The 25,972-nt window shown below is 41.6% G+C and overlaps 2 protein-coding genes across 3 annotated transcripts in view; both read left to right on the top strand.

Annotated features, from left to right (window-relative positions):
* Positions 1-25,972, top strand: part of LOC137524900 (uncharacterized) — a 366,090-nt gene that overhangs the window by 244,938 nt on the left and 95,180 nt on the right. The gene's annotated exons all lie outside the window — the stretch shown is intronic.
* The window catches only part of MYL1 (myosin light chain 1), a 29,511-nt gene that overhangs the window by 727 nt on the left and 2,812 nt on the right, over positions 1-25,972 (top strand). Inside the window, exons 1-4 of one of the 2 annotated variants that reach the window (XM_068245398.1) lie at positions 19,265-19,360; positions 20,033-20,057; positions 24,804-24,947; positions 25,750-25,923. In XM_068245398.1, coding sequence (XP_068101499.1) covers positions 19,358-19,360; positions 20,033-20,057; positions 24,804-24,947; positions 25,750-25,923 — 346 coding nt within the window. In that variant the 5' untranslated portion in view covers positions 19,265-19,357. Of the gene's footprint in view, positions 1-19,264; positions 19,361-20,032; positions 20,058-20,342; positions 20,371-24,803; positions 24,948-25,749; positions 25,924-25,972 lie in introns of those variants that run through there. The other variant, XM_068245396.1, reaches the window with a different exon arrangement.

A 25,972-nucleotide genomic window follows, 5' to 3' on the forward strand; every position in this document is an offset into this window, starting at 1 on the left:
CTAGCAGGATGCTTCGTACGAGCCAGTAATGATTATGGACCCTATAAACCTTTACTTACCACTTTATACCAGATAAGCCACTATGAGATGCAGGAGGATTATTATGACACAGCTCTCCTCAGTGGCATAGCTCTTAAACATCTAACAATGAATGAATTGTACGGGCACTTGGGCAGCTGTTTGAATTTCCAGTGACAACACCAACATTCTCTTAGCTGTCAGTGTTGTGCTGTGAGTCGTTGTGGTTTGCAGTGTGCTGTGTGCTCAGCAAGCCTGCTCCTTGCAATGCAGTGACAGTGTAGTGACAGGTGGCCAGCTAGTTACAAGGACCATCACAGGAGCACCTCTCCGCCTTCCAGATTTCTTATTGGTCTGTATATGTGGATCACTAGGAGGATGCCCTAATATGGACGGATGAGGCTTGGCTTCCAGATGTATCAAGACTGGCAGTGGCAGAGATAGGGGTCTACCCCCTGAGCCAATGCTTGTTGAATGGACAGGAATGCCCTCCATCTCTTTGTTCATAAAGCTTAGAAGTTATGATGGTGATATACTCTATGAGACTACTTTGCTGAAGGAAAACTTTAGACACAAGCCCAGCACATACCCCAGGCTACCTGTCCTTCATTCATCATCAGCTTCAGTTTTCTTTGCCTCTGCCTTGATACATCAGCCCCACTGCACCATCCTGCATTTGTAGGACTGTCTTCATTGCAGAAAAAAGTTTTATTGTCCTATAAAACCGATCACTTCTGTTTGGCAAATGAAAAGGAGCAATGCTTGTTGTGAGGAATGCGTTTGTTTTGGCTAGTAGTACAATGGGAGAAATGTAGTCACATAGAGATATTTAGTTGTAGCTGCCGTATAATGTGAGAACAAACTGCATTATGGTTCTGATCTATGAAAGTTGTCAGGGAACAAATCTGTTGACCATAGCAACCAATCATAATTCAGATGTTATTCTTCCCCTAGCCCTGAGACTTCATTGGTTACTATGGTGATAGAGGCATTGTTTACACCAGGGTCATTATTCAATTCACTTTTTTCTACTAAGTTTTCTCCTAAAAAATCTTTTCATCTTCTGTTAAAAATAACTTCTTTGCACTCTGCAATTGAAAAAATACCAACAACGAGGTGAAAAAGTACTATCAATATTATTCTAAGCATATTTTTGCTTGCTGTGGCTCAAAGGGCATTTTGTTGATAATGTATACAAATATCACCTAGGAGAAGACTTAGGAGAAAAAAAATGAATTGAATAAGAGCCCATTACTTTTTTTTTTAACTAAGTATCATTTCAAACTACTGTTGTCTAAACTTACCTTTAGATGATAGTAAGATGTTGTGTCCTGCATTGCACCAAGCCTACCCATATAGGTGGAGAGTATACTGCTCTGGTTTTATTTATGTGCACATTCTTCCCTACCCATGACTGTTTTCAGGCATGTCATTGATCAGAGAACGTTTACAGTAGAAGAACACTATTTTAATTAAGCAAAAAATGTATATTGACAAACACTCCCTATAATTACCAATGTCAAACTTTCAGTTATATATTTAAATAGCCAAATAAAACAACCCTAATATCATCATAGCTACAAAATGTATTGTATCGTCAAGATGTGAAAAGATCTCGAGTAGAAATAGACACGTTTATTGAATCTGGGCCACTGATGTATAGAAAATGTGCAGCGAGCGCCATCTAGTGGCTATTCTGTTAAGCGTGGTGCTAGTCTAGTGTAGTTTCAAGTTGACACTGAAAAGTTTAGTACTAAAAAAAAAACTATGCGAACAGGCGTTGTTAAGCTATACAAGTGTTAAATTCATACTACTTTATATCTTCACCAGTAATTCGTGATGTGACTCGGCTGGCAAAGGAAAACTTTTATATATTTTTAAAGCGAAGTAGAGAGAAGCAACCCCTGTATTGTAAACGTCTGGAAGACACTGCCCCCTAGAGACCTCAGTGGTAGTTGCAGTCATACACAGCCAATGTATTTTGAGTGTAGTCTATTGAAAGAAAATAACTTGCATTAAAGGACAATTGCACTGAGAACGGAGGCTGCCATATTTATTTCCTGATAACAAAAACAGTTGCCTGGCAGCCCTGCTGATCTATTTGGCGGCAGTAGTGTCTGAATAACACTAGAAACACAATAATGTCAGTAACATCAGATCTGCTGCATGCTTGTTCAGGCTCTGTGGCTAAAAGTATTAGAGGCACAGGACAGCCAGACAACTGGTATTGCTTAAAAGGAAATAAATATGGCAGCCTCCATATACCTCTCACTTCAGTTGTCCTTTAATGATCAAAAAAAATAAATAAATCAGGGAATGCCAGTAGTATGAATTTATCAGCTGCCAGTTGCCGGACGGTTGGAATTCTGATTAGCCCTTGAACAATCCTCTTTCTTGGTTTATATATATTTCATTTGCACAGGAAGATTTTTTTTTTTGCTTACCACTATTAAAATGCAACTAGGGATTCTGGATTAGTGAGCATAATAATAATAATACTAATATCAATAATACATAAATCTGTGAAAGATAATCTGTTTCCTCTTGGAACAGTTACCATTCATACCAGGAGTAGTTGGTTTCTTCTGTAGCGTTTGGTGCAATCTGACACACAAGGATCTTTGACTTTTTTTTTTAAAGTGGGTGGAGGTTCATTGACTATGAGTAGGGTTAGGGTGGAGCACAATATGTGTCATTTCATCGGAGGTTAGTGTCAGAGATGGGGTGGAATGAAGGAAACATGAACTGAGAGGAAAATCTAAAGACTGTTACCTACTGCAATTTGAAATGGCTCTGTGCCTGGGTAGTTTGTGGACCCTTTGCTTCCCCTCCCCCACCCACTTCCTGAGTCTGTGACCCATATACAGGGCATGCAGACCTTGTGCTCTGACCCCACCGGCTGCATGCTTGTTGTAGGTACGAAACCCATGTAATACCAAAACAGCAAACTGGCATGTTTTTTATACAGAAACAAATATGTCAGCCCCTACAGTCCTTTCAGTTCAGGTTTTCTATAAGGTAAGTTTTGCGTTTATCCATCAACGGTATCAGGGTGCAATTCAATCTAATGTGATTTTACCCAAAATATATCCAGTTTAATATTTATGGCAATGCTATAGAGCCACTTTTATTTTAGTTTCAGGTGCTCCATCAATGCACGTGTTTTATATAGCATGCAGGGGCGTAGCAATAGGGGTTGCAGAGGTTGCAACTGCATCAAGGCCCTTGGGCCAGAGGGGCCCCAGGGGGGCCAACCCTGCAAACACAGTATTAGCTCTCTATTGGTCCTGTGCTGGTAATGATCACTTCTATAGATACTTTGAATAGTAATAATCATTAACAAACTGTTCCCTATCCCCTTCTTGCACCTCTGACACTGTAGTTGCCATTGGCAGGTTTTGGTGCGCCGTATCAATTGTTATGTATAGAGTGCTTCGGGGGCCCCAATGTAAAACTTGCATTGGGGCCAACAGCTCCTTAGCTACGCCACTGATAGCATGACAAGTGTGATGTATTGCATGTACCTTGTATTGTGTTTTTATGTGTTTGCTTGTATGCAGAAAACTCTCTCTCACCAGATCATCGTACGCTGATGGAAGACTGCAAGACTGGTACTGAATGACAAATCTAGAACTATTGAACGTTATTGAGCAATGCATTGACAGACTAGCAGGCTGGTTTACATTTCATACACTCTCAGATTACTGGTATGTTATTTGCATAAGGGATAGCAACACTGTAACAGCAGATACACTTTTAAAAAGCCTGACATGTTTTGTAATTGCAACATTCTTAAGAGTGAAATCCTAGATTTTTCCATTGTTGTATACTGGGGATGAGCAAAGTGTTTGACACATACCTATGGCAATGGTATAACTAAAGTGGAACCCAAGATGAGAGCGATACGGGGACTGCCATATTTATTTCTTTTTAAACAATGCAAGTTGCCTGGCTATGCCCTGGTTCCTGTGACTCAAATATTTTTATGCTTGGAAAACACTAGACAGAAATGGTAGCCCTTTTGCCATTAATGAAAATCTATATGCCGCGTGCAAGAACGCATATATGTGCGTTTTACAGTGTGCGGTTTTTAAATTGCACAACTTGCTGCTTAATTTAAAAAAAAAAAAAAACGCACATAATGTAGCTCCATGGAGACACTGAGGAATGCTATTTTGCTGCAATTTTGCTGCATCCACAAAAAAAAAAAAAAAAAAATATATATATATATATATATATATATATATATATATATATATATATACATATATATAAAGAACCTGAAAACGTACTAAAATTAAATAAAAAAATGCAAACACACACAAAAAAAAGAATTAGAAATGCACAGTCCAGAAAACGCATGGTTTTCTGCACACTGGCTATTGAGCTCCCAGCCTTAGCCATAAACCCTGAACAAGCATACAGATCTGGTGCTCTGACTCAAGTCTAACTGGATTAGCCAAATGCTTGTTTCAGGGTTGTTACTCAGACACTACTGATGCCATAAGATCAACAGGCCTGCCAGGCATTTGGTGTTGTTTAAAAGGTAATAAATATTGCAACCTCCATATCACCCTCACCCCGGCTTCACTTTTTTTAGACTGGCTGCGTGAATTCCTGCTCTGAGTACCCACTGCTTATCCCATATGAAGTAGTAAGCATTCTCTTGCCATAAACTTGACACAGCACACACAGATTTTTCCTTTGAGTTTTTGTATGCAACTTGCATTAATGTTTGCAGTCGGAAATGTTATCCCCAAGACATGTTGTGTATCTGATCCTATATCACCAAAGGATTATACCAGATGTGTGTTTGCTTCCTTTTTTTAAACCAAATTTTATTAGTATCTTTTCCTTTTTTTGTTTTTGGTCAGAAAAATACAATGGCATTAACCGCAGATCAGTTAGTAATACCCTGAGAAAGAAAGGTAATAACAAACATTACAAAGTGGAAAAAAAAAAGACAAAACCCAGTCCATTTTCAAGATGCATACATTTGCTTACAAAATGTACATAATCCTGCATGAACTCATAATTATTTGCATCTCACTGACCATCCCTACATTGGCAGGCTACAATTAGTGGCTACCAAAAACCGCAATGCTCTAAAACACTCTTTTTGTATACTGAATAGAGATTTTACTCGAGAGCGCTTTATGTCTGGGCCTGGGGCACATCAGAGATAGTTTAGCAGTAAATTATGCTTTCTAGGAATCTCCCGATTCCTAAAACGTATCGCTGCTGAAAGTGAATGGACAGGATCCCACAGAAGCAATTGTGATTTGCCAAAATCGCAAAAACCCTGCATACAGCATCATAAGGAAAAGCAGAGCCCAAAATAGCTTCCCTGAAGTCGCTCTGAAAATCGCTTCGCTTTAAAGTGGCAAAAATCTTCTAAAAATGCGGTTGCGTTTTTTTAGAGCGTTTTGCAATCGCAAGTGGGTTGCAGGCTTTAGGGACTTTTAATAGGCTAACTATACACAAATAACTTGAGTTCCCCAGTTTAAAGGGGAACTGAAGTAAGAGGTATACGGAGGCTGCCATATTTATTATCAATACCAGTTGCCTGGCAGCCCTGCTGGTCTATTTCTCTGCAGTAGTATCTGAATAACACCAGAAACAAGCATTCAGCTAGTCTTGTCAGATCTGACTTTAAAGTCTGAAACACCTGATCTGCTGCATGCTTGTTCAGGGGCTATGGCTAATAGTATTACAGGCAGAGGATCAGCAGGGCTGCCAGGCAACTGGTATTGCTTAAAAGGAAATAAACATGGCAGCCTCCTTATATCTCTCTCTTCAGTTCCCCTTTAATCTCATTTCTAGTCCTATTTTCCCCTTATATCTAGCAATGGAAGTGCAGACATGCCCTCTAGTGGTCATGTGGCGCAAAAGCGGGAATTGATAGTAAGAACCTTCCTGTAATCCAGCACCGTGTAGTATTGGGAGAACCTGCCAGACCTCAGTGGAGAGTGTCATTTTACACATCCAACATTGCAGACTGGTACTGCAATGTAGGGTGTTAGTCATACCCTTGGATTCATTTACAGGAAGTTAATCCAGTACAGTCTTAAAGTGTCCAAAGCAGTAGTTCTTCAATTGACCTACATGTAATTAAGGCACCAGGAAATTTGGGCACAGGGTACAGCCAAAAAATGGCTCACCCTGCTCCTGCAAAAGTCCCGGTGGTGTTAATTACAAAATTCGTAATTCAGCTTCCAGCTATTCCTGGCAGCCAAATTACACTGTTTTTATTGTAATTTTAAGATCCATCTTTTGATGGCACCCAAACTACTCACTAAGTGCCGCTATAGCTGTAATTCACATAATAATTTACGTAGTTCAATAATCCTTTCAGTTTCAGTAGTGCCGTGAACAACACATCTGAAGTATTCAGTTAGTGTGATCAGACTTTAGTCAAAGCACTTGAGCTGCATTCTCATGCTGGATCAATGGGTATCAGCAGAACAGCCATTGTTTAACTTGGCTCTCCAGCTGTTAAGGAACTACAAGTCCCACAATGCATTTGCCTTTATGATTCATGACTGTGGCAGTTAGACTCCTGCAATGCATTGTGGGACTTGTGGTTCCTTAACAGCTGGAGAGCCAAGTTTGCAGATCACTGGTTTAAGAGGAAATCAATATTGCAGCCCCCATATTCCCCTCACAATAAGGTCAGTTTAATCTGCCTGTGATCCAGTGACCATTGTTGGGTTGCTGGCATATGTCTTTCCCAGCCATGAGCTGTGACATGCATTCCTGCTAGATTAAGTCTTCACACACTTTATACTGGTAAGTAAAAGATCCAACTGCAGAAAGCAAACATTTGTAATAGAAAACAGCTCTTTCCATCATTATAATTCAGTATTACTAAACATTACCAGGACATTATTTTATAGATTAACAAGTGTAGTGGTCTTCCAGGGGTGTAACTAGAAATCACTGCCCCCCCCCCCCTGCAAAACTTTGGATGGGGCCCCCTCCTACCAAGGGGACTGGGCACTGTACACAAGAGCCTGATGCACACTGAATAGGGACTACAAATCTTTGACTGCAAAACTTTGTATGATTCCTTATCAGTGGCTGAGCACAGATGCAGTCATTAGAACAATTGTGCAGATAGCAGAAAGCTTCTTCTTTTCTTGTCCATGGTTGTCAGTCTCTCAGGACTGGGCCCCCCTGCGGCTGCATCCCTTGCAGGGTCTATTGTTACGCCCCAGTGGTCTTCAGTATCTGGAACTCAGGCCAGTGGCATGGGAATAAGGGATGTAGAGGTTGCTACTGTACCTGGGTTTTTGACCTAAAGGTGGCTATACACCAGTCGACGATCAACCAATAGATCCCTCTCTTATCAAATCCGATTATAGAGGGATGTATTACCTGCCCACACACTGCACACTAATTTCCAATAGATTTCAGCATGAAATCTATTGGAAATCTACCAAGTGCCACTGCCTCCATCTGTATAACGTGACCCACAAATTACAAGGGGGGAGACCGTCCTGGGGTCCATCGATCATCGAAACATTGTTTCAATTCAGCCAGAAAATCAATCGAAATGATTGGTTGGGCAGCCAAGTTGGGACATCGATCTCTGACGGGATAGATCACTATGATCGAATCGTCCGGATATCGATGCTGCAAATTGAGTATTGGCACCATAAGGGCCCAGATAGAGCATTGGGATTCCTTTGATGATTTGGTGATGATGATCACCTCTACCTTTGCTTTGAATAGTGGTGGTCACTAACCAAGTTGTCCCCTCCCCCTGCTTACGCCTCTCTTACTGTCCTTGGAAGGTGACTTTTATATATATATACATATATGCAGTGCTAGAGGTGGCCGCAGTGTAAAGCTTTGTTCTTAATTCCGTGGCCGAGTTTAAACCAGAGCCTGTACATAGCTTTAGATTCACACTAGGGCTCATGGATCTATACTTACCCCACTGTGTCATGCCATAGAACAGGGGTCCCCAAACGTTTTGGGTCAAGAGCCGGGTCAACATACTTCAGACTGCTGGGGGGATGGAGTATACATAAAATTATGAAGAAGTCTTTGCAGGCCAGACAGCATACCCAGGTGACAACCTGCAGTCCAATTGGACAACAGTGTCACCTGATGTGGAATTTAATTGGAAACCAGCAAATTACTGCCTTCTGGCTTCCATATGGATGGGTGATGCCAGCACTTCTATTCTAAATGCGGACTACAATATTCAAAAATGTAGCTGACTTACTATTATTATAAGTAATACATTTTGTTGGTAGGGGACGGTAAAAAAGCCTCAGGGGGCCACATTCGGCCTGCGGGCCTTAGTTTGAGGACCACTGCCATAGAGCTCTGAATGTAATTGATCTGAAGCTTTGTACAGACACTGGATAATCACCCAAAGTGATTTCTACAGTAGGATTAGGCAGTCATTGTTTGTCTGTATAAATATCCATAGCTTTTATAGGCACACATTGTACAATTTATTTTCTTAAAAGGTTAGACATTAGATTTGATACAAAATTATTGAATCTAATAAAAATCTAGTAAAAAAACAAGGACATTCCCGATAGATAATCACAATATCGACCAGCCACTGATCAGGAGTGTGTGTTCCTTGTTCGAGTGACGCTGGCAGGGGCATTGGGGTCGGGAGGTGTTTATCGAGCATGAGCACAGTGGTATGAGAATAATATTCTCATGTCAATGGCCTCAATTCACTAAGTTTATCTCCTGTCTTTAATAACGTTTCTAGAGTTATTACCATGGTGATCACGCATGCCGTATTCAGGAAACATTTTACCTCGGGCAAACCTAAAGTTAACTCTTCTGTCTTTAAGTTAACTCTTCAATCCTTAAAATAACTCCAGAGTTAAAGACAGGCTGTTAATTAACTCTGTGTGAAAATAACTACAGAAGAGGTAAATTAACTACAGAGTAGGTAAATTAACTACAGAGGAGGTAACTTAACTACACAGGAGGTAACTTAAGGAATGGAGAGATAAGATAACTCTCTCACTGTGTGGAGGTAAGTTTTCTCTTGCTTTATTATCTCCAGCATGATCTTAGTGAATTGAGGCCTTTGTTCTGTTGAAATTTTACCTACAAATATCTGTTGCTTATCTGAGCTACCACAGATCATGTATATTCTCTTCAGGCTAAGTACGTTTTTGACGCATGAGATGACACTTTTTGATGATCTTGGGCAATTATTGACCATCAGTGCAGGTTTCCCACAATGCTGTTTAGCGATTTGCCATGGCCGATCACTAAACCACCAACATAAATTACCTCTGTTGTTGTGCCTCTCCCATTCAGTACCTTCCCTTCACTGCAGGGTCTCCGTACATCACTTATTTAGAAATTTTTCACCCAGAATGATCACCAAGGATCGTCTTGGACAACTAGTTGTGCCCTCCTCCCTCATACAGTGATCCCTGGTGTCCAGTGGCTTCCCCAATACAGTGATCCCTGGTGTCTAGTGGTGCCCCCCTCTCCCATACAATGATAGTATCTAGTGGTGAAAAGATATGATTTTAATAATCTGGGGCTTTTTCCAGCCCCTTGTAGTCTTGAAAGTCCCTTGCTGTCCTTCTGGCCCCATCTATTGATCTGCTGTTAGCCCCCGGTAAAGTCTGCTGGTTGGCTGGGTCGCACACTGCAGAGCATACCCATACGTAGCAAAAATAAGTTTGTATGGCTTGATTCACACTTATCCTGTGCAGAAGTTTTTTGTGTGCAGATGGGGCAAATTTGCACAGCATGCCAAGTTGCAAGGGAGCAAACTTAGCGAAGCATAAGAGGGTACCTAGTTGTAGCACAAGTCCAGCCAAGCTATCAGCACTGCACACCGCCACTGACTCACACGCAGCCAGCCCGCCTGGCATCTTGACCTGAGAGGTGAGTTGACAGGAAGAGGTGGACGCCAGCAGCTGCACGCCAGCAGCAGCAGCAGCAGTGATCTGCATCAACTGGGTCGGGTAGTATGGAGACAGGGGATGCTGAGGGAATATTAGAGGGGGCAGAAAGCGGGATTTTATAAGAAGGGGTGGGGCATGGGATAGGAGGGCTGAGTCCAGGACAGTCCCGGGACAGTCCCGTCAAAATCGGGACTGTTCAGACCTTTGGACTAAAGGACAACTGAAGTTAGACAAATATAGAGACTGTCATATGTACTGTATTTCCGATTAAACACTACCAGTTGCCTGGCAGCCCTGATGATCTCTTTGGCAGCAGTGGTATCTGTATAATGCTTGGTATACACCATACAATTTTCTGGCAGATTTACCTGCCAGATCGATTATCTGAAATCATATCCGATCTGATTTACAATCGATATTTTGATCGTTTTTCCAATTGATTTGCGTTAACTTCTATGGAAACCCATTGGAAACACGAGCTAGAAAAACATTTGGAAAATCGAGAAATCGATCGAAATTCAGGTCGGACATGTTGGAAATAATCGATCTGGCAGGTAAATCTGCCAGAAAATTGTATGGTGTGTACCTAGCATTACACCAGAAACAAGCATGCAGCTAATCTTGTAAGACCTGACAAAAATATCAGGAACACCTGATCTGCTGCATGCTTGTTCAGGGTCTATGGCTAAAAGTATTAGAGGCAGAGGATCAGCAGGACATCCAGGCAACTGGTATTGCTCAAAAGGAAATAAATATGGCAACCCCCAAATACCTCTCACTTCAGTTGTCCTTTAACATGGCAGCTTCCATATCTTTGCAATGGACATGTGTATTTGAATATATGAGAGAGAAAGCCTTTTTCCTGTCTCGCAAGGCAACATTTATAGTGTCAATCCAACTCTGCTTCCTGCTACTGCTGTTCCCATTTAGTTTCTGCTATGTGCGCTCATACTGGTAGAAGCAGAAACAGCTGCATAGTATGAGACCAGAATGTGAATGTGAACCTTATCCTGATTTGCCCTCAGAAGCTGCTAGATTTTCACATTCACCTGTTTCCACCTGGGAAGCTGCCTAGAGAAGTTGTTTAAAAATTGTTGTGTGCGCTAATTACCGAACTTAGACCTTTCAGGTTTAGTTATCTGTGGGCAACACAAGATTGTGCAGCTGGAACATTAGGTAGTTATCTTTTAGGCCCACAATTTGGCTGCTTTTGACATTACTGCTAATTACTGCTGTAGTGTGGAGCTTAGTCAGGGCTTTAGGTCCACACTGCAGAAATGAGCATGGAGCCCTCTTCCAATGGTTTGCAAGTTCCAGCCTCCCACTGCATTCTCTCCAGGGGTGTAGCTAGATAAGAACAGCCTCTGCGACAGCAGGGGGGCCTTCAGCTGTGGGGGTCCCCAACTAGTAACCTTCCCTTCCTCAGATACAGGGGACTATGCTGTACTTCAGATCAGGTGTTTTTGTGGCTACACTTGTGGGTGTGCAGATCATGATGGCCACACTGGTTTTATAACCCCTTTGAGATGGGCCCCAAGGCCATGAAGGGCACCAAGGGGAGGCAAGGAAAGGGGTGTGAACATTGGGGGAGGGCCACAAAGTTTTGCTGGAGGGCCCGATGTAGCCACTGATCTTCACCATTCATTGGCACAATGGTCACATGAATGTTGCATCACACGACACAAGGCCGACTCAGAGAGACTCAGAACATTTCTAGTATAACATAGACTTTAATAGCCTGTGATAAAATAATCTTGTTTTTGTCTTATGAGACTGTCATCATTGAGGTAAGCCACCTCCTCACCTTTTTCGTTTTTATTATTGTTTTTAACTCCTGTTTTATGTACAACTGGGCGCCTCTTTATCCCTATTGTACTTTAATACTAAATTACTCCTCCTGCAGTCAGCCAGACCAAGGTAAACTACCTCTACAATCAGCCCCCCACCTCTGCTCCATACAACAGGCAGGTCCGTTCATAAGTCCCGGGTATCCCCGCATGACACTGCTTGTTGGCAGATTATTATGCAGCAAGTTTTGTCATTTGTGAACTATAGGCAACAGATCTGCTCTAACTTTGCTTATTAGAGTTTCCAATAAATACATTACAATGAACTAAGTGTAAAAATCCTTCTACCACTACAAAAAAAAAATCCCCCTCCCATTACAAGCAGTTTGTTACAATGTAGCTAAGTCCATAGGAGAAATAACAAGTCTGTGGGAAATGTAGGGACACAGTGCCCCCCCCCCCCCCCCACTTGATTTCCCAACACACACATTTCCTCACTGTTAAAGTTATTTGCTCACTGATCATATTATATGATGGTATACCAGACCTTGCTTTATCTGAACTGCCCAAACGCCTGGCAGTCTGGGCCACACCCCCACCATGCTGAAAGAAGAGTGAGTGGCAGTCAGGACCATGTCCCCTTCCATTGTCCACAATAGGGCACAACATACTTGACCTGGGAAGCAGTCAGACCTAGGAAAAGCCCAGTGGCTGTCATACAATTGCCAGCTGATGATAGAAAATGGTATTTGCAACAATGTTTGAACATTATTACTAGTAGTGTGGGAATATTGATGGATGAGTGCAAGGTTTTTCAATCCCTGGAGATGGAGTTTAAAGAGGAACTCCAGCCTAAACAAACATACTGTCATTAAGTTACATTAGTTATGTTAATTAAAATAGATAGGTAATATAATCTCTTACCCACACTGTTTTAAAAGAACAGGCAAATGTTTGATTTCATGATGGCAGCCATCTTTTTGGTTGAAAGGAGGTGACAGGGAGCATGAGACACAGTTCCAACTGTCCTGTGTCCTGAGCACCTCTCCCAGTTGCTAGGCAACGTGAATAACAACATAGGAAATCCCATCATGCTCTGTACAGCATCAGGGGAAAAAAGCCTGGGCTTTTTTTCTTTGATGGGTGGAGCTTAGGTAAAAATGCAGCTACAAATGATGCTTTGGTAAGAAAAACAAAGTTCTGATGCTGTGAAACTGTTAAAGAAACACCAAGCCTTTTCAGTTCTGCTGAGTAGATTTTTAGTCCGCAGGTTCACTTTAAGTGGAGTCACCGTTTAGAATTTAGCTCCAATCAAACTTTGCTAAGGCTTGCAGTGCTGCATTCTCCTTAGGTTGAGTTACTTTGTTTGACATGACGAGTAATGAAGCTGAAAGTAAACTTCCATGCTTCCTCTCACACTGGTGCCTGGCTACAATGTAGGAGCAGGGCAGGAATCTCCCTTACCCCAAGGCTACTACTCTTAGGGCTCATTTACACTATGTGCTGCGCTGTCACTTATGACGCAACGCACATAGCGTTACGATCCACATGGCAACATGAAAGTCCATAGACTTTTATGTTACCATTCACATTACAGCTGTGTGTTCCCATGCGTTACAATGTAATGCTTCTGGGAACACTTTATCGCACAACACACACATTTTCAGATGGGTACGGCTGCCGATGTCTGCACTCTAGCGCACCACAACGTGTATTCTGTGCGATGGCAACGCATGCACGAAATTACTTTAGTGTATGCGCTCTGTAGTGTGAATGAGCCCTGAATTGTCAACTGACGCATTTAAAATAGGTGCCAAATGCCAAAATCTTTGTATCTCTAGCGAAAAATAGGACATGCATGAAGTGGATCTGCAGTGTTACATTTGTGGTTGGCAGGAAGTGAGGTGCATTTTGTCATGAGGTACAAAGATAGCGATAAAAGAACAGTCGCAACATGTAGCCCTTATCCATCCTATTAAAGGATACCTGAAGTGACATGTGACATGATGAGATAGATATGTGTATGTACAGTGCCTAGCACACAAATAACTATGTTGTGTTCCTTTTTCTCCTTTCTCTGCCTGAAAGAGTTAAATATCAGGTATGTAAGTGGCTGACTCAGTCCTGACTCAGACAGGAAGTGACTACAGTGTGACCCTCACTGATAAGAAATTCCCCTTTTTATCTATTTCCTGCTCTCAGAAGCCATTTTCTGCTAGGAAAGTGTTTTATAGTTGGAATTTATTATCAGTGAGGGTCATACTGTAGTCACTTCCTGTCTGAGTCAGGACTGAGTCAGCCACTTACATACCTGATATTTAACTCTTTCAGACAGAGAAAGAAAAAAAGAAACACAGCATAGTTATTTGTGTGCTAGGCACTGTACATACACGTCTATTTCATCATGCCGCATGTCACTTCGGGTATCCTTTAAAAGCAGTAGGATTTTTCCTGCATGTATCCTCACTAGAGAGAGTTCTCTCTAGGGGCGTTGCTAGGATCCTAAGAGATCGGGGCACTTTTGGGCACTCCAGCCAAAAAAATGGGTGTCGCCATACTCCGGAATGTGGGTGTGGCCATGGGTGGAGCCCAAATTGCATGAACTTAACAGCGGTCTAAGTAGGTTGCTAAGCAAAATGTTGGATAAAGCCCCCCTTAATTGATTAAAAAACGCAGCATATCACATAAATAGACAGTGTCACTTAAACATAACTAGGCAGAGTTACCCGGCTTGCTTCTGGGTGGGCTGGCTTGCCACCAGGTTATCTGGCAGTTCCCCCATAGCATTCCCTTACCTTCTAGTGGACCCACTCCCATACTCCCATGGACCTCCCATTGAGGCACCACAACTCCCATCATGCCCCCATAGAACAGCCACAGCTCTCTGCATGCCCCCATAAAGGCACAATAGCACCTAGCTTGGCACCGGAGCACCCAATATGCCCACATAGAGGCTCCACAGCACCCAGCCTACTCCCCATTGCTGCGTGCTGTGGTGTCATGCTGGGTGCTACGGTGTCATGTTGGGTGCTATGGTGCCTCTATGGGGCACGCTGGGTGCTGTGTAGTTCCATGCTGGATGCTGTGGTGCCTCTGTGGGGCATGCTAGGTACTGTGTGGTGCCATGCTGGCTGCTGTGGTGCCTCTACTCTGCCTTTGGGACATCCGGGGCACCCCAGAGTAGATAAGGGGCACGTGCCACTGATTTTTGGGGCGTTGCGCCCCTGGTTCTCTCACTTCCTGCTCTTGGTAACATTTGAAACAGGAAATAATATCAGAGAGCAGCTCAATTTCAGAGACCAGCTTAATTTGGGCAGTGGTTCTAATGCTTTATTTCTCCACTCAAAACTAAAAAGGTTTACTGCAGCTCCACTTTAAGGGGAAAAAAAACTAACAAAATGTTCATGTCATAGATTTTGCCCTTCACTTCTTTTTGGCACTGATTTTGATCAGTACTGTACTTCTATTCCTCCTATTATGTGTTAAGTTTTTTGCGTTATTTCATTAGCAAACACTTTAAAATTAAGGATCTTAAAGGGATACTGTAGGGGGGTCGGGGGGAAATGAGTTGAACTTACCCGGGGCTTCTAATGGTCCCCCGCAGATATCCTGTGTTGGCGCAGCCACTCACCGATGCTCCAGCCCCGCCTCCGGTTCACTTCTGGAATGTCTGACTTTAAAGTCAGAAAACCACTGCGCCTGCGTTGCCATGTCCTCACTCCCGCTGATGTCACCAGGAGTGTACTGCGCAGACACAGACCATACTGGGCCTGCGCTGTGCGCTCTTGGTGACATCAGCGGGATAGAGGACACGGCAACGCAGGCGCAGTGGTTTTCAGACTTTAAAGTTTGAAATTCCAGAAGTGAACCGGAGGCGGGGCCGGAGCATTGGGGAGTGGCTGCGCCAACACAGGATGTCTGCGGGGGACCGTTAGAAGCCCCGGGTAAGTTCAACTCATTTTCCCCTGACCCCCCTACAGTATCCCTTTAAGGATTTTACCACTTATTGGATACCTCCACACACTGTGGAAAGGTGGGCTGTCTTGACAACCTAAGAAAAAAAGACACAGAGACAATGATAGCCCAAATAGTGCAGCACGTTATTAGTTAATGGATGATATATATAAGTCAAAAAAGGCTACTCACAAAGGTGAAGGTAGGTTGCAATAGGGGTGACCAACCACTTGAGACAGGTGGAGACAATGAACCTGACTCCACTCGGGGTGTCCACTCCTAGAGGGACTTGACATGGTTGCTCCCTTAGGTTAAAAAGCAACAACAGAATGCTACAATGGCGTCACCTCCAACTTTGGTGGGATGGGGTTAAGATGCACACAATAAGAGTAAAGAGGCGCCCAGCTATGAATAAAATTTTATTAAAAACAAATAAAATGTTGAAAGAAGAGGTGGCTTACCTCAATGACGACAGTCAGCTAACCCAAAAGGATTTATTATGCACAGTCAAAGAGTTTCACGGGTCTAAGCCCGCTTCCTCAGGCCAGTAAAAGCACTGAAAGACAAATAGCCACTAGTATTGAGCACCTTTCTACCAGTGGCTATCTGTATTCAACACTTTCTGTTGTGCACCTCAACAGACTAACAGGGCAGGATTTTCAAACCCTTAAGGTGTCTTTGTCAGGTCAGGTTTCATGTCTGACAAAGACACCTAAAAGCCTAAAGATGGCCATGCACCTATAGATTTCTACCCAATGTTCCAGAACAATCAATTCCTTTCTAAAAGGAATCGATACCTACTATGCACAGCACATCGACGTTTAATAGAGTCTATCAGTGAACCGCAGCATTGCACTATTCAATGCCGCACAACGATATGGACCATCGACCTACTGCCAGTTCTGCCGCGCTCCATGCCTCCATTGACCTAGATTTTTTGTCCTGGCTGATCAATACTCAACTGATTTTTGGTCATTGAATATTTAAAAGAATCGATTCCCTTCCATTTCAATCAGAGTGATCAAATCTGCAGGCAATCAAATGAGAATATCATTGTGTGTATGGGCACTTTTAGAAAGCTTGCAAATTCAGTCTGTTGAGTAAAAAAAAGGGCAACATCAATATTCAGCTAAACAAATACTTTTTTTCCAGCCTTGACCTATCAGTCTTAAAAAAAAGTAGAAGGTAGCAGTGATAAATAATTGTTAGTTCAGTCATATATAACTGTAAAGAGTTTGGTTCAGCACCAGTCTAGCTTACCCATAAATTTCTGTGACTTAACAAGAGCATAACTTTGACAAAGCTGCAGCCAATCCTAGTGTTTTTTCAATGATTCCATTTCCACCATGAGATAACCCTGAAGGACATATGGATGTTATTCATAAGATTAAGTATCTGTATGTGGTCAGAGATGGAGGCTCCATTGCATAGTCTCGATTTGTCATGCTGGTTCTAATTTCTCAAGAAATTTTGGGCCTAATCTACTGAAGGATTTCCAAGTATGTCAGAGAGGGTTGCAATCTAATCCCTACCGTAGTCATATGCCTATGTATGTATCGTGTAGTGTATGTATCATAGTCTAGGGCCAATTTAGGGGGAAGCCAATTTACCTATATGTATGTTTTTGGGATGTGTGAGGAAACTGGAGTACCAGGAGGAAACCCACACAGACATGGGGAGAACATACAAACTCTGTGCAGATAGCACCCTGGCTGAGATTCAAACCCGGAGACCCAGCACTGCAAGGCGAGAGTGCTAACCACTACGCCCCTGTGCTGCCTGGTATCCACAGTACAGATACAGTTTAAGCCTAAAAGAGAACATTTATTTTAGTTTAGGATGGTGTGGAAAGTGGTTAGAATGTCTCTGGGTTGTTATTGCTGTCTGTGTCCCCATCTGTGGAAACTTCCCTAACTTCCCGTTCAACAAGAAGTTGGTAAATCCTTTTAACAGAAGCAGAGATAGCAACAGTAAAATCCTAAGCAAAATTCTAAAGGTGGCTACTAACAATACAGTTTGCCAAATTATAATTTACGAAAGATTCTTCATATGAACGATCGGAAATGATCATTTGGGACCACTAATGGACAAAATTTCTAACCAATTCGGTCAGATTAATCTGATCGGATTGGTTAGGAGATTTTTTTGTCCATTAGTGTTCCCAAACAATCATTTCCGATTGTTAATACGATCGTGTAGAAAATTGTTTTGTTAGTGGCCACCTTTACTCTATTCTATATTATCCAAAACATAAATATTTTTCCTCTGAGGTCGTGTTTTAATACCCATATAGAAATCTATAAATTACTCCTGTAACTTCACAGGGGATGAGCGATTACCGATATCCATGAAAGATATTTGTGATGGCAAACGCCCATAAGTGTGTATGTATGGGGCGGGTGCTGTAACTGAAGAAAAATATATACGGAATTACAAACAGACTTTGTCAATGGTTATCCCTGACAAATTCCAGTGATTACTCAACAAATCCCTTAAGACCACTGGCTTTGTTGTAACGCAGCTATCTGTGGCGTATGGTCGCTAGATGTCGCCACACACAAAGACAACATTTCAGACACCTCCTTAAGCCCAGGCAGCTAAGAGGCATCCTGCAGGGTTAAAGTGTAACTCCGTCTTCTGAGGAAATTATAATAATTTCCTTAATGTCAAAGGAAGAAATCACCAAATCTAGCAGCTTAGTTCCTTTTCTATTATACTATACACAGGACATGAGAGGCACCAGTCTGCTTACAGATCCTCGGCCTTCTACATACATATACGACAAAGCACTGATTTCTCCAAATATAGTAAACAAAGGGGCTAGAGCTATTTTTTGCAGCTTGACATGACTGCACCTGGTGATGTCTGGTCAGATTAATTTATACAATACCGAGTGGTACAAAGTGGTAAATACTAGTATAATTGATTTCAGACAAATATCAATCATTTAGGGTCTAATAGTGTATGTCAGCCTTAAAAGAGTATTCCAGTTGGTAAATTAGCATTATAACCAGGAAAGTAACAATTTCAGTAACAGGTTTACAATGGTAGCCTCCATATATCTCTAATGACAAGTTTACCTTAAAAGGCTTATTAGTGTTTCCAGTATTCCTGCATATTAAAGATTTAGAAAGGGAAGGAAAATGTTTAACTATATAATTATCATGTTTCCGTAAAGATTAGAGCGGAATGTTGTTTTGTGTATCTGTACTGTAGGCAAGACAGGGTATTATTGATGGGAATTTACAGGCAGTGTGTGGCGTATTTTTAGACCCAGGCCTTTATTTACACAGTTGTAAGATCTAATGAAGGAATAGCTAAGTATTCCCGTGAAAAAAAAAATACTAACAGCCCAAAACTGACAACTCCAGCCAATGCAAATCTCCTCCTTCTCGTAGAAAAACTGCTGACCGCTTTTAAACTCATGAAAGCGTGTCAAAGAGGCTTCCTACTAAAAATAGCACTCCAAATTGGTGTCACTGGAAAGAGATCCCTCCTTTCCCTTTGCCCTAAGAAAGCCAAAAACTCACCAGGAGGTGGAGCCACCACCCCCTGTGACATCTGAGCTGGCCAGTCATGTCACTGCCCCCAGATAAATAAGAAGAGCATGGTCGAGGCAGAAGGACCACACGCTCAAGCCCTCCTCAGGACACCGTCTCGGCTCCCTGCTCTTCGCCCAGTACCAAGCTCAACATGGTGGGTGTCATAGCACGTTTTGCTAGTACAACATTAGCTTTTTCTTATAGCTTTAGCTAGGGATCTGCAAACATTTGAAGATCTTCAATTTGGAATACTATACTTCTTGCCTTACTGTTATGCAACAGTATACTAAAGGCTTCTCTCAAATCGAAAGAAGAAAAACTTGTCATTCCCCAATGTTCATGGCAATGATTTAACATTGCATTGCTAGTCAAGAATAACCCTTCGACAACAGTGGATATTTTTTAATGGAAAGCAACAAGTCTTTATTTTTGACTTATAAATCAATGATGATCTCATAATAAGTCTCCATCACTTTTGTAGTGTAATATTAATTTTCCTTTATATTATAAGTTATTGTGGAACTTTTACTAGAATATTTGGCTAATGCCCAAGTACCTAGTTTTACAAAGACACATTGCTAATCTTCCTTTAGCTCATATTGCTGCAGAGGATTCTGGGAATGAGCCATTGTTTGTGTGTAATGCTTTTCAATGGAAGCCAGTAGCTTTGCACATATACTATGCTAAATCATAACTGTAACTCACACATGGAGAAGACATTCTTTAAATACTAAGGCTAGGATAGGCACATACATTGCTGTAGTTTTAAGTCTGTCAATGCATATGCAACCATACTAGTTCTTGTCTCTCTTCTTTTCCCTTGCAGTCTTTCTCTGCAGATGAGGTTGCTGGTAAGTGAGATTAAGCTGGAAGTGAAGTAATGCCTACTGCGCCTATGTGGACTTTCATCTCTGACAGGATAAATTACACTGGCCAATTATAATCACAGAAAAAGGAATGATTAACAAATGAGAATGTAGCATTCAGGCATATCCTTCATTGCTGGCCTTGTTGGGTTGTCAGCTTCCTGAGGGTCCTGTGTGCATGGACTGGTGTTGTGGACCTCAGAAAGCTGTGGATGTCAGATAAGAGCAGGCCTTTAACTCTAGTGTTTGTGGCTGGTTTTCTCTTGACAGATCGACTTCTCTCAGGATCAACAGGAAGGTAAGTTGAGAGAAAGGCTTTAGGATTAGCATGAGGGGAAACGAGTATTTATGGAAATGATAAGAATAGTATACTTTAATGGTGATTCATTCACATATTCATACATATGTGCCATGTTTAATAATAGCTGTGACCTGGGTGAGTTGGCAGTTTTAGTGAAAATCCTGTACGGTAGATGGCCATAGCTTCTTGGCCTGAGATATTGAAGGAAGCATGTGGTGTAGTGAAGTGATGTGAACCAGTGTTAATGTCACACATCCCATTATGTACAGATACTGGGGATGTCTTAAGTCAACACAAGTATAGATCACTTCTCCTCACAGCATGCCTTATTCAGTCAGTCATTTACTGATACTAAAGTCAATGCTACTAGCGCTGCAGCCTAAATACACTTATGTCATAGCCTGACACATGGCTGTCCTTCAAAGGCTTTGTTTTACTGCAGGATAGTGTTCATTTTATTTGCACACTTATGCTGGGAACACATGATGCAATTTCCCATCCGATTGACGGGAATCGGACGATTGTTTCTGACATTTCCAATCTGTTTCTGATTGATAAAAGGATAGATTTTGAGGCGTTATCTGAAAATCGATCCATTTATTGAGCGGTTTGGACATGTACACATGATACAGCTTTCTGTCAGAAACTGCATTGTGTGTTACCAGCATAAGGGTCTGGTTTACTAAAGTGTGTCCAATGATCCCTGAGACCTCCCAGTGAGACTATCACATGTGGTCCAAAACAAGATGGGGTTTAAAATGTATTTGTTATTAGGTGGTTAAAGATTGCAGTCATTGGGTTATATTGGAATATAGTGAGGGGCGGTTGAAAGCTTAGTAAATTAGCAGCTGTGTGATGGATGTCTTGCGCACTTCCACAAAAAAACTCTTTTAAAATATTGATGCTACAGTCACACAACCACTAATTCATGCACCTGTCGTAAACGCTCACTATGATCTGATATGACACAGGTTAAGTGGTTAATCCTAATCATACAATAGACAGTTGTAGATCAATTCAGTAATATTTTGCTGAATGATGTATAATATCCTTATTGGGATCTTTGAGGTTTTCTGCAGATACCTCAATAAAACAGGCCATTGATATGGTTAAAATCCATTGTTCCTTTTTTGTTGTTTTGTTTTTTTAATATTTCATAATAGCCTGTATTCAATCCTCCTTTTATCTTCAGTTTTCTCCCAGGAAATACTTTCATCTTCTGTTTAAAATAACTTTTCAGTACTCTGTAATTGAAAAAGTGCTAAAAAGTAGGTGAAACGGTGTTGGCAATTTTTTCTTTTCTTTTTTTTACTTGCTGGTGGCTGAAAATACATTTTATTGAAGAGGTGTGAAAAATCATCTAGGAGAAAACTTAGGAGAAAAAGGTGAATTGAACAAGAGCCAATGGCCCATATGCAATTCACGTTTCTTCTGAGTTTTCTCTTAGGTGATATTTCCATGCTTTGTCGTAAAATGCCTTTAAACCACCAGCAAGAAAGAAAATACTCAAAATAGCTTTGATAGCACTTTTTCACCAACTTTTAGGTACTTTTTCAATTATAAAATGCTTAGAAGTGATTTAAAGAGAATATGAAAATGATCTCCCAGGAGACAACTCAGGAGAAAAAGTGAATTGAACCTGGGCCTAAATATGCAATGGCTGAACTAGTGAAGTAATTTCAAGGTGGCATCCCAGCATGCCTTGTGAGACTATTACACTGAGCAGCTTAGTATCCATTGTCATTTCACAATGCCCATTACATTAGCTTGCATGTAAAAATATAAACATCAGAGTGTGGCTATAGGCATCCTAATGTCAGGTCTTATTTACTCACCTTGCAATCATGACATAAGCCAGAAATATAAGTGACTCCTAGAAGCCTATAGAGTATGTCAGCGTAGGGAGTATGGCCTCAGCACTTGCCTTCCAAGTTTGGTCAGTTAACATGAACTGAAGTAGAAGACCATAGATAGCTGGTGGCATCATGGTGGCCTGAGTCACAGAGGGTATTCTGGGGTCACTAGTAAGCTTTGGCCCGGCTGTCATCATTCCTTCCATCAATTAGCAGCACTCTCCTCTGTTATGTAATGCTTCTATCTTACATTATGCAATGGTTTTGATAAGCACCCCTCAACTGTTTGACATTTTCTAAAATAAAATAGAAAACACTGGAAAGGAATAATTATAAGAGTATTTAATGCAATCAGTAGTTAATTGAATGTCATATAAAAATGAACTAAATATGTTGCTGTAGTAACTCTGAGAATGTTCATTCACCAAGAGCTTCTGCAGCAGCTTTAGCCTACAGCTTCACAACCAGGCCCCTATGCAATTAACTTTTTCTCCTACGAGATAATTTTTCAATTCTCTTTAACACAACTTTTCAGCACTTTGCAATTGAAAAGGTACCAATAGTAGGTAAAAAAGGATTATCAAAATTATGTTAAGTATTTTCTTGCTTTCTGGTAGTTCAAAGGGTATTTTATTGCCAAGGTATAAAAATATCACTTAGGAAAAAACTCAGGAGGAAAAGGGAATTGCTTATGGTCCCTAGCCTCTTAGGAAATATAAACCTTTAGGTTCGACTCAAGAGAACTGTCACATAGTCTGCAAGCCCCACATATGTAATAATGTTCATTGGTTGTGTTTTGCTTCATGGTGTTTAAATATAGTTTGCACTTATAGTAGCAGCCTCCTTTCCATAGGCAGAATGCCACCCTGGAGATAACTGGCACCAGACTGCTGTAACATTTAGGGCTCTTTGGACATAAGCTGGCCAGGTGCGGATCATGGTGGGTTGTTTTGTACTTGTGAAAAGAAACGCTGACAGCGTCAAAATGTTCTTTAGCAACAGGTGCTCATGTTAAGCACGTTAATTATTGCCCGCTATGGCACTGAGGGGGTTACAGGGTTGGGCATCTCTGGGATTACAGCAGGGAATAGGGAGGGTATCCTGTTACACCAAGGCTGACCTCTCGCTAACATTAGCAGCTTTTTACAGTCTGCCTGTAAAATCATCTCTGACTCGATTTGGAAACACCATGTGTTACTCAAAATAACCAAGTTTCAAGTGTCCCAGGCAGGATAGGAGACGAAGGACCGCAAATTTCCTCTTGGCGACTAGGCGTGTCTTCCACGTGCTGTCGCTTTCTTCCTCTCAACCATGCCTTGAGTTACCTTTATTTTTTTTTATAAGTGGAATAATCTGCCAAAGGTGGCAAAAGGAATCTGCAGTCACTCCAAATCTTTAACCTCATGCCCAAAAATAGCTTTATTTTCTGTTGCTGTGCACATTGTTGGATTTTGATCAGAGTAAATGATCACTTGATCATATATAGTAAATCACCTTCCAGAGGTATATTAGGAATGGCTGCCCTACAGCCACAGAGGGTATAGTAATTGCTAGGAATAATAATCCTGCAGCCTCCAAGAAAACACAAGTATGGTCAATCACTTTTTATTTCTTGCTGTGTGACATTCATTTTATTATTCGACTATCCTTTGGTATATAATACCTTGCAGGATAATAGCAGTACATTAAATATATAAGTGCAAGACATAGATTGATCTGGCCTTAGGCAAGTAACAACTTTGGGCCCACCTTTCATGACCATCTGTCTTTTTTGGGAAGATTTGGTGGGGGCTGGCATCAAACAGGCCCCTGATCCCTCTCTAGGCCCCAGACCCGCTCTGTACAGAGCACAGAGGCATTTCTGAATACATCACCCCCTCAGTGACATGATGCTCCCATCTAGTCAGTGCCCACATGGTTTCCAGATCGCTGCAGACCCACAGAGAATACTTGAACATCATGTACCGTAATTACTAGATAAAGTGCTATTGCCATTGGAACTCTGAAAACACACTGTTAGTAGCACTATACTGGACTATAAATTGAAGAGCAATGTTAAGCAGCAATCCATAGAAGTCCATTAGATTTTATCTTCCATCAGAAGATTTCTGTCAATTGTTTTCCCTTGTTCCTTTTTGATTCAATTATTTTTGTACCAACAAAAAGTTTACTGAAGTTGTTTGTGGCTGATCCCATCACACCAATTTTGGTCACATGATATCATAAGTCACTTAAAGGGAACCTGAAGTGAGACATATATGGAGGCAGCCATGTTTGTTTCCTTTTTAGCAGTACTAGATGCCTGGTGTCCCCAGTTTTTATTGCAGCAGTAGTGTCTGAAACACACACCTGGAACAAGTATGCAGCTAATCTTTTAGCTCAGAAACATCTGATCTGTATCAACATATTAAAGGCAGAGGATCAGCAGGACTGCCAGTCAACTGGTATTGTTTAAAGTTAAATAAATATGTCAGCCTCCACATCCCTCTCACTTCAGGTTACCTTTAACCGTTTCACACATTTTAGGGTTGGGCATTGCTAAAATCATACTCATTCTTTTGTTTTCTTTCCCTACAGACTTCAAAGAAGCTTTCCTGCTCTTTGACAGGACAGGTGACAGCAAGATCTCCTATGCCCAGGTTGCTGATGTCATGAGAGCTCTTGGACAGAACCCCACAAATGCTGAGGTCAAGAAAGTCCTGGGCAACCCAACTCCAGAGGGTAAGTGTGGCCTTGTGGGGACCACTCAGAAGGGTTACTGAGTCATCTCAAGATGTAGGTGTTTACAAAGCAGTCACCTAGGATAACGGAACATATTTTTGACTGTAATTTCAAAGATATAGTTTAGTCTTGAAGATTAGAGGCTGCCGCCCAATTTTTTGAAAGTTGGAAACACATAAAGTTGATTTACTAAGGTAGGAGAGCAGTGGAGAACATTGGGTTGATGTGGCTCTGTATAATGTATAAGCTATAGGCTTGTTCTGGTTTGAGGGGCATAAAGAGATGCTTTGCATATTCAGTAGTGATACATTGTTGTTAACCACAGGTGCTCACTTAAAGCTGAATTATCGCAAATATGTTTTAAGACGGCAAAATACACTGAGTGTTGCTTTTTAGTAGAAAGGCTTTTCAGTCTCTTTTAGTCCCCTATACTTTCTTAGTGGTTCTGGGTCACCCCGAGCTCCTTGGGTACTCTAGAGAACATCATTTCTGTTTTAGCCTCTGTTTCCAGACATAGCCCCACTTACTGCAATGCATAAGAAAGTAATACCTACAAATAGAAACTGTGGCTGCTATCTCTGCCTTGTCATAGTGCATGGAGAGAGCAGCAAGTAGTGATGTCAGACAAAGATATCAATAGACATGTCAGAATTTAGCTTGCCAGGGTGGAGGGGAGCTTGCATTATTTTATTCACTGACGTATTTTTTTCTGCCCATAGCTACATGAAGTATATGAATCACTGTATTCTTTAGGTCTTTTCAGTAAACTTATGCTGGGCATCTTGTGCTAATTTCTTTGCAGAGATGAATGCCAAGAAGATTGAGTTTGACCAGTTCCTGCCCATGCTCCAGGCCGTTGCAAACAACAAGGACCAGGGCAGCTTTGAGGACTTTGTTGAGGGTCTGCGTGTCTTTGACAAGGAAGGCAACGGCACAGTTATGGGTGCTGAGCTCCGTCACGTCTTGGCCACACTGGGTAAGGGAAATTCACATGGACTATTGACTGCAGGTGCTAAGCAATGATA

This window comes from Hyperolius riggenbachi, chromosome 7 (assembly GCF_040937935.1).
Source record: "Hyperolius riggenbachi isolate aHypRig1 chromosome 7, aHypRig1.pri, whole genome shotgun sequence".
Taxonomy (NCBI): Eukaryota; Metazoa; Chordata; class Amphibia; order Anura; family Hyperoliidae; genus Hyperolius; species Hyperolius riggenbachi.